The 9,374-nt window shown below is 39.1% G+C and overlaps 1 protein-coding gene across 1 annotated transcript; it reads right to left on the reverse strand.

Annotated features, from left to right (window-relative positions):
• Positions 1-2,875: 2,875 nt before the first annotated feature.
• On the reverse strand, positions 2,876-4,879 carry sox9a (SRY-box transcription factor 9a). The gene is given in 3 exon segments (NM_001297444.1): positions 2,876-3,648; positions 3,895-4,142; positions 4,452-4,879. Coding segments are annotated over 3 exon segments (1,449 nt in total).
• Between the last annotated feature and the right edge of the window lie 4,495 nt (positions 4,880-9,374).

Consider the following 9,374-nt stretch of genomic DNA (forward strand, 5'->3'; position numbering starts at 1 on the left):
AATGTTTCGGTTATAAACGGCAGCTTTACCTAGCCCGATTTTCTGATATTTGGGAAATCCTGTCTAGTCATCACAGCGACCTGAGGGGAAGCCAGAATAAAAGAGCAGATTAAACATGAGGAAATAGGCATTCTCTGCAAATGTATTCCAAATTTCAACACAAACCTATAGTACCTGATTGTGTTTACATTGTGGCTGATTTATTAAGTTCAGCTCTGTTGCTATATTGCTTAGCCAGCGAGGAATAAACAATACGCAGCGTCTAGTTTGTTTCTTTAAGCCGCTGTGTATACAGGCGAAGGGAGGGGTGTGGACATACATCTTGTCGATGGGACTGGGTCCCTAAAGGACCTGTGACCTCATGGTCTGCAAAGCCAGAAACCTAAACTAAAATGTCTGCAGCTAACTGTCAACAAGTCAGAAAAAAAATATTTAATAAATTTTTTTACTTGCGCTGCTTTTGCAAAAATTGCATAGGCAACTTTTTTTTTTGTGTGTTAAAATTCTTAATGCAGTGGAGAATCTTTATTGCATTGGTAAGAAGACATTAGAAGCTGAAAAATACTTCCTCCACACTTTGATTTTGCAGGTGCATCTCAACACATTACACTAGCACAGCATATATTTATACTCTGTTAGAGTACAGATTGTTAACATAGTGACATGCTTTAAGCATTTGATTCTGTTGATTTTGAGAATTATGGCTCAGAGCCAATAAAAGCTCAACATTGAGTTTCTCAGAAAAATAGAAAATAGGACAAGACCAATAAAAAGGATTTTATGTTTTACCTTTGGCATCAATAAGAAAGACTGGTGATCTAACAATATTACAACTGACAGACATTTGCACAAGCTCAAGCTGCAAATACATATACAATATATGCAATATATTAATGGGATGAAAAACCTTCGCGCGCAGCAGGAATGACCGTAGTGCTACAAGGAATGTAAGAACCCTTTGTGCTTTCCATCTGCTGACGAGCTTTATAAAAATGTTTCATTTTCCAGTATCATGTGGCACATGTGCACACTGTGCCAACAATACTAAGACATCCCTTTATTACAATGATATCACCACAATTGGCCCAAAAATTCACCTGCCACAAACTCTATAGATAATTTGTATACAATTATGAAGAGAATAATGAGACACCAAACTATACAGATAAATTGAAAGTTGCTCTTAAACATCTTAGTATGACAGGCTCCTCACCTCTCTATGCCAAGCAGGACTGATGCAATAATTTATGAATGCATACTGTGCTGCATGTAGTCATATTATCCAATAACTGATAATTTTGTGTTGAAAAATATTGTCTTGTAAAATGTTAAAATTAAAAAATCCTGAGTTATGTATTTAATTAACTGTTGGTCACAATAGTCAAAATTAATAGAAAAAAAATGCTTGAAATGCATCAGTGTCTGGATAATGTACTAGGGAATTTTAATTTTTGACATTTAATTACTGTGATTAACTTATTGATATTATTAATGAGAACACCCTACAGAAAGCAATGTCAAAAGAAACAGACAGCTTAAGATGAGAGCTTATTTCTGACTTTTGCTTTTATTGCAAACAAATAATAATAATAATAATAATACAAAAGATAAGCTTTTAAGACAAAGCCATGTTTACCTAGGGAAAACTGCATTAAGATGACAAAAATGAGAACTAATTATACAGAATATAAAACAAGAAACAAAACTTTCTCCTTTCAAAAAGAAAACAAAACAAAGTATTCTGTTGAATCCAGCAAAATTCTTTACAGCTGCGTTTCTCATCCAGTCAAAAAAAGAAGAAAGAAGAAAATATCCAGTTTTTCTTGAAGAGAAAGACCCATCATGTCATTTTTTAAGCATTCTGTACACAAGTAGATCGAGAATTATGTGAAAACATTTACAAATGATAAATAAGCAATGTTGCATCACATATGACGGCAACCTAAATTCACCTCTGTGCTGAATTTAAAGGATAATTCTCCAATAAAATTAATGCTAAATAATAAATTAAGAAAACAAAAGAAGGGAGAAAATATCTGGCAGAAGCACACCATGCTCAGACCTGATTTACACTGGCAAGAGCCAGGTCAAAGGTCACTTCCTGAATCTCATCAAGCAGGAAATCCGACCTGCGCTGCTGTCTTTACGGATCGTGAAGCCTCCCCGCTGTGGCTTCAGAGGCACTAATGGTATTGAAGGCAGTTAAAAAGCAAGCATCACTATCACATCTAGCAGCTCAGTAAGGCCCGCAGAGGAGTTACATGGCACCTGCTATTAGCGTTTCCGACAGTTTTAGCTGAACCTAACAAGAAGTAGAAGATTGGACTCTTTGCTGACGACACGGTAACATCATGGCCAACAATTCTAATCTACTCCAAATCCTGCATTTCTCGTGATCTGAATCTCACTGAAGTTAGCGTTATGTACAGCGGAACGAAGGCTAAGGTGAGATGGCGGTGTCGGTAAACTTCCGGTAAAAAAATACATTATAGAGGGAATAAAAAAAGGCCACTGAGGGTGTTTTCACCCGGCATCCCTGTTCCTTTAAGCAAGCAACGATGATCATGACACAGAATATGTTGGGAATAACAAGAGCAGAACACATACACAGTACATACTATCATATTTATAACCATTACGTCCTCACAGAGGATTTAACTTTTTAAACATCATTTCTAAAAAAATATAATCACAATTCCAACCAATACAAAAGGCACTGCTGTGAGCCAATTTAAAGACTAAATTTCAGAACTATAAAAAAGTCCATGTCGTGTTTTTCTATTGGCAATGTGGCGAGGACAATGAAATTAAGGCAACGGGGGTTGGGGGTTAGGGGGTTAGGGGGAGCAGTCTTGGGTGGATGTGTTGGCGCTCCTCAGGGCCTGGACAGTTGTGTGTAAATCGGCTGCTGCTCCCAGTGCTGTGGACTGTGGGTCTGCGGCACAGAGGGCACCCCGGTGCTGTCGGCTATTGGGGTGTACATCGGCCTCTGGCTGGGGCTCATGTAGCTGAAGGTGGAGTACAGGCTGGAACCTTGGCCAGCTGCATGGCTGTAGTAAGAGTTGGCACTGCTCTGGTGTTCTGAATAGTCATACTGTGCTCTTGTGATGGACGGATAAGAAGAGGGGCTGTAGTGCTGTAGGTTGAATGAGCCATAGGTGATGTGCTGCGGGGATCCCTGTTGGTCACTGTAGTGGCTCGGGCTGAGCTGCTCTGTCTTGATCTGGGTGGTTCTCTGCTGGCCCTGTTGACCTTGCTCTCCTGCTCCACCAAGGGTGGTCAGAGTATGCTGCTGCTGCTGCTGTTGCTGCTGCTTGGACATCCAAGCATGAGCTCCCACACCGGCTCCCTGACCGACTGAGGCGGTGCTAATACCGTAGCTACCTGTGTAGCCAGCCTGGGCTGCACCAGCGACCCCAGCGTGGCTGTGAGGCGGCAGGTACTGGTCGAACTCATCAACATCAAAGCTGCCGATGTTGGAGATGACGTCGCTGCTAAGCTCACCAATGTCCACAGCTCCAAAGTCTATGTTGAGCTGCCGACTGCTGCCCTCTTGAATGGGGCGGCCCTCACGCTTCAGGTCAGCTTTACTGGAGGGAAGATCTGTCTTTGGGGTTGTCGGGGGTGTTGGTGGTCCCTGTGACTGACCTGGTTGGAGAGAAGCAAAGTTAGACTCATGGCTTTTAAAAACAAATTATCACTCCCAGTCCTGACAATTTAATCTAAATGCACCCAGATGGGGGAGTTAGGGTAACCCTATCCCTCAAACTGCTGGGACAATTCTAAGAGATGCGTTTGCTTGTTGGATAATAAAATTCGCAACAGTTGGATTTTCCATCTATCCTAGCAAAATGCAGCAAAGTGATATGTAAAAGCATTTCTTTCAAATCTTACCCGAATGTTCTCCTGGTGAGTGCACCTCGCCCATGCTGGACGCAGGAGAGTCGGCTTGCTGCAGCGCCTTGAAAATTGCGTTCGGAGAGATGTGCGTCTGTTCGCCATCCTCGGATTCATTTTGCCCATTCTTAACAGATTTCCTCCGCCTCGGTTGATATTTATAGTCGGGGTGATCCTTCTTGTGCTGCACTCTCAGGCGTTCAGCTTCCTCCACAAACGGGCGCTTCTCCACCTCGTTGAGAAGCCTGAACAAATCAAAAATGTGAAGTATATATAAGTGTGTATATTCCAGATTGTTTATGAATGCATGATAAATAGCCACCAGCAGGCGATTAAAAATGTGGTCTTGGATATATAAATAAGTAGACCAAAATAAAAAAAAATAAAAAAACAACATACGATTAAAATATATATATCAAAAGTCCAGGGAAACTAACATGTAAAACTTGCATCAAGAAAGAGCTGCAGAGTTTTTTTTACGGAGCAATCGGCCACATGCTTTCAGTGCGTAAAAGCGCCACAGAAAAGGACCTCGAATTTTAAGACCAACTCACCTCCAAAGTTTTCCCAGGGTTTTGCTGAGTTCTGCGTTGTGCAAGTGCGGATACTGATCGGCCAGCTTCCTCCGCGCCGCCTGAGCCCAAACCATGAAGGCGTTCATGGGTCTCTTAACGTGCGGCTTGCTCTTGCTGGAGCCGTTGACGCGCACCGGCATGGGTACGAGCGTCCAGTCATAGCCCTTCAGCACCTGGGACACCGCGTCTCTGATGCACACCGGGAACTTCTCTTCCTCGCCCTCCTTCTTGTAGTCCGGACCCCTGAGGAGGTGGTTGTCGGACGGCCGGGTGTTCTCGGTGTCCGAACCGGAGCCGGACGGGCACGGCGAGCCCGCTGAGTCTTCAGACATGCTGGGGCTCGGAGCGTCTGAATGACATTTCTCCTGTTCTTCTGTCATCTTCAGGTAAGGGTCGAGGAGATTCATGCGAAAAAATTAAAGACTATCTGCTCGTACTGAAAAAAAAGTAGTAGAAAGGCCTTTTTTTTTTTTCTTCTTTTTTTTTTTTAAATCCAAGTGTTATGTGCCCAAAGACTGCAGCGACAGTCTGTAAGGGCGCACAGCTTGACCTGCAAACTTGAATCCTTTAAAATAAAAAAAAGCAAAAAAATAAGTCTTCAAGCTCCTTAGCTTTCTTACAATTTTGTGAATAATAACGCAATTGAGAAACAGTGACTTTAAAACGGAATGAAACTAACTCATCTCCCGCGATGGATACTCGAAGCGTCTGCAAACCAAGGCGGCGATGCCGCAATTTATGTTTGAGGGTAAAGAATGATTGGGCAGGGGTGGTGGTGGGGCGTTCAAGGGGCGGGGACATAATCCTACTCAGAGAAAATCTTGGAGCAAAAAACGGTGAAAACCAACCGTAACTAGGCGTTTTTTTTCTTTGCTTTTTTTTTTTTTTTTTTTACTTTTTCTTCTTTTTTTTGTACCCGTGTGAGCTTTAGTCTCATTTTAATACATAATCAAAGGTCAAATTTGAAAAAAATTATATAAACGAATAACGTGGAACAAGAATAGAAAACTTTAAAATGAAAATCCTACACTTCAGTTTAAATTTACGACAAAAAAAAAAAAAACTAAAACAGCCTCATCTTTACCAAATAGGCAATTTGGAATGAAAGTGTGCTTCTTATTAAACTTGTTTATGATGGTAATCATAATTTTTAGTATGTAAATGTGTAATTTACAATAATTTCAGGTTTAATTCAAAAACATTTGAATTAACTGAAGCAGCAAACAATTCATATTGTAAAAGCTTAAATTTAGCATAACCTGTTAGAATAAATTACAAACCTGCAAGCAGTTTATTTAGCAAATAACTACATGCCTATTTCTGAAGCATCTTTCTTAGAGAAGGTATCAACAATATCAGACACGTATATCCTTAAAATATCAACTTTCTGCTTCTCTGAAATTGGTGGACTAATATGATACTTATATCATATATACTTATCTTTGATTATATACTGAGTGATATTGTGTAAACCTTGTGTTGCACAGAACAATCTGTCAGACACTATAGAGCTGCGAGGGAGCAACAAGGGAGGAAAGTGACAGTGACATGTTTCAAAATTGACCAATAGGGGGAGACAGCAGTCCAGAAACTTATCAGTAAGCACTTCTTCGTTATCAAGCCACTACACTGAGTTTTACATTTAAAAGCCTCCAAATGTTTTTCTTTTGTTGTTGTTTTTCCAAGTATGAAGACAACGAAAGAAACTGATATTTCCATTCAACAGTCGTTTATTCTAATTTCATTAGACAAAAAAGATCCATTTGTAAACCGTCTAGTTTTAAATCGTAGTCAGAATTACACAAAAAGTGAAGAATAAGAATACATTTAATGGTAAGAGAAAGTAGTAAATGATAAAGAGAGGAAATTTTATTCATTTACTTATATTTTTCTATGTTGCAGAAAAGAGTAGGGTACAGAAACAGGTGAAAAATACTAAAGATTTTATTTTCATGTAAAAACAGTTGTTCATTGACGATTAAAATTACTAAGAATCAAAAAGCTCTTTTTTCAAAATGTTCCCAAACAAGTTAAAATATAAAATAATTTTAAGACATGGATTTTCAGCCTATTAATTATTTAAGACTAAATTAGACTTTATTTGGGAGGGCTGACAATCTTAGAAAGAGCCCCCACCCTTAAAAATAAATAGGTATAATTTTTAAAAAATTAAATAAAAACTGTTGTGACACTAAAATCAGCTCTTCTGGATTTGCTCCAACACTTGTTTTCTACATACAAAAGAGACTTTGTTGTAAGAGTTTAGGCCTTCTAATCCACATATTCAATTTTAGAAACCGGATCCAACCCTGAGTTATGACTTCAAATAAAGCCAAGAAAATGAAAAAGATGTTGAACACTGGCAAGTTTATAAGTTGGCAAAACAAGTTTGGGGGTATATCAGCAGATAATGACATAGAACATTACTGAAACAAAATATTTGCTCAGGTTTGTTATGTAGGATTATGTCTGGTTTGCTAAAGATGAATAACACCCTGTAAAAAGTATCTCAGATTTAGGCTCACTGAGATAAAACTGTTTTAAATGGAAAAACTGTACATTTTTCAAACTTAGATTTCACAAAAAAATAAAATAAAATGAAATGCCTTTATACAAGAAATTATTAAAAGTTTCTATAAATGTTTCACTGTTTTATTACAAAATCTTATATTTACATATTTGACCGATACAGTCCTGCTGGCACGAATTGAGACTACAGCAGGCATAAATTTAGGTAAGAGATATTTAATGCTGGAGTCAAAGCAACCTTGTAAAAAAAGAAAGTACCTTGGTCAGATTAGATAAAAATGTTTTGGTCTTCATGAAAAACAGCACATGGTGGTTGAAAAGCTACCCTTACTGTGAAACTGTGAATACTTGGTGGTAGAGGCATCATAGTGTAGCGAGGCTTCCATCTTAGTTTGAGCCATATGGCAAAAACGTATGGACAAAGATTTCACACACCAGACTGCAAAACCGGAGACATATCTCACAATATTTGCAGCTATAATTGCAACAAAAGGCTGTGTTTTTTTTATATTTTTTTATATATTTTCTCAGAGAACATGCATACAGATGTACATTACTGTTTTCCTTTTGTGTGTGTGTATATATATATATATATATATATATATATATATATATATATATATATATAGAGAGAGAGAGAGAGAGAGAGAGAGAGAGAGATCTGTTTTCTATAAAATGGTGTGCTTCTTTTTGTTGATCTATGTCTAAAATATCAGTAAAACTACTTGAAAACTTGTGGTTGTGATGAATCTGATAAAGTCTGAAAAAGTTAAAAGGTGTTGGTTGAAGTTTTAGAATGACATGTGTTTTGGGAGGTTCAAGAATAGCTCCTTTGATTTCTGAGCCAACTGGTCTTAACTTGCAGTAGAGGAAACCCTGTGACGGCCGGCACTGAGGCATCAGAGGTGTGGCTGGGCATGTTCTCGCCTCCACGCCGCTGACTTGCAGAAGGTTTGAGTAGGCCCACGGACTGTATTCCAGTTAAATATGGCCAGGGGAGGAGGGGTGGACGTGAATCTCACAGCTTACACGGAGCACCCGGCTGTAGGCGAAGGTCTTGGGAAACTTCTCAGCTCGAGTTCGAGCCTTGGCGTCAAAATTTTGAGGCAAACACTGGGGGTAAACTGCCAAATCATGTCTTTCACCTCGCAGATTCCACTGCAAAAGTTTGAAAAGGCCGTGATTCTTTTTACGTGTTGATTTCAGAGGTGTCGGTATAGTTTTGTTTGTTTTTTTGAAGTGTGTACAGAAAGTCAGAAGCAAAACCAAAAATTCTGTCGCAAATACAGCATGAACTGTATTTGTGACAATGGCTAAAATTCATATTCTAGATCTCTTACGTAAAGATTTTTTTTTTCTTTTTGAGGTATTGTTTTAAAGAGTGAATCCTAATTACAGCGTTTCATTCATAGCTTCACTGTTGAAGTTGTCAACCTATTTTACAGTATGTATATTAGTACCCTTACTTGGTCATTAATAGTGGAGGGAAGCCCGTATAAAGGTTTTTGCTACTCACATAGCACCTCTCTGAGACTTTCCACAACTTGAACCAACTGCCCTAGACATGGCAGAGGACTGCAAAAAGCAGAACTGTCAAAATTCTTCAGCAAAACTGTCTAATTCTTCCTTCCGGGTGTTTCCACACCTCTAATTCTCCAGAATGATGTCTGAAACATAAACCGCATTGGTTGAACTGTAAATGATGGTATCATAAAGATGGATGGATGGGCTGCTAATGTTTGCTTTACCAGATCAGAGTACTCTGGCCACGGGCAACTGTTTACACATGGCATTTTGTGAAGGGTAAAGTTTAAATAAGACTTATCAAGGCCCTGTCACCCTCAGAAGATTTTGCTTCACATTCCCCAACCCTGACTATCTCGCACCTCCTTGACATCCCACCCAGAACCACAGCGGCTCACCTGAAAGAGTAAGGACAACAATCATGTGGGAAAAATTAATAAATTGCGCTGGTTTTCTGTCATACCTAAATGTTTAAAACTAATTTTAATATCACACAAAGATAACCCGAGTCAATAAAAAGGTGGTTTACAAATGTATTTTGCCTATCAAGTGAAAAAAGTTATCCAAGGCAACCTGGCGATTTAAGAAAAGGTAATTGCAATTCCAACCTAATAAATCTTTGTTGCAACAGTTATCAAATTTATCTGATCACTACCGATAACTGTTTTGACTCTCTGTGGAGATGTTTTGGCCAACTCTTCCTTGCAGAACTGTTTTAACTCAGGATGTGTTTGGATTATGAGGATGGTGGAAGGCCCACTACTGCTCCATGTCTTTCTTCGTTGTGGGTACAGGCTTTCACTGTGGTTTGGTAAAGTCTCAGAGCCTTACAATGACTTTGTTACACAT

The sequence above is a fragment of the Poecilia reticulata genome, chromosome 8 (genome assembly GCF_904066995.2).
Source record: "Poecilia reticulata chromosome 8, P_reticulata-male-v2, whole genome shotgun sequence".
NCBI classification, from domain to species: Eukaryota; Metazoa; Chordata; class Actinopteri; order Cyprinodontiformes; family Poeciliidae; genus Poecilia; species Poecilia reticulata.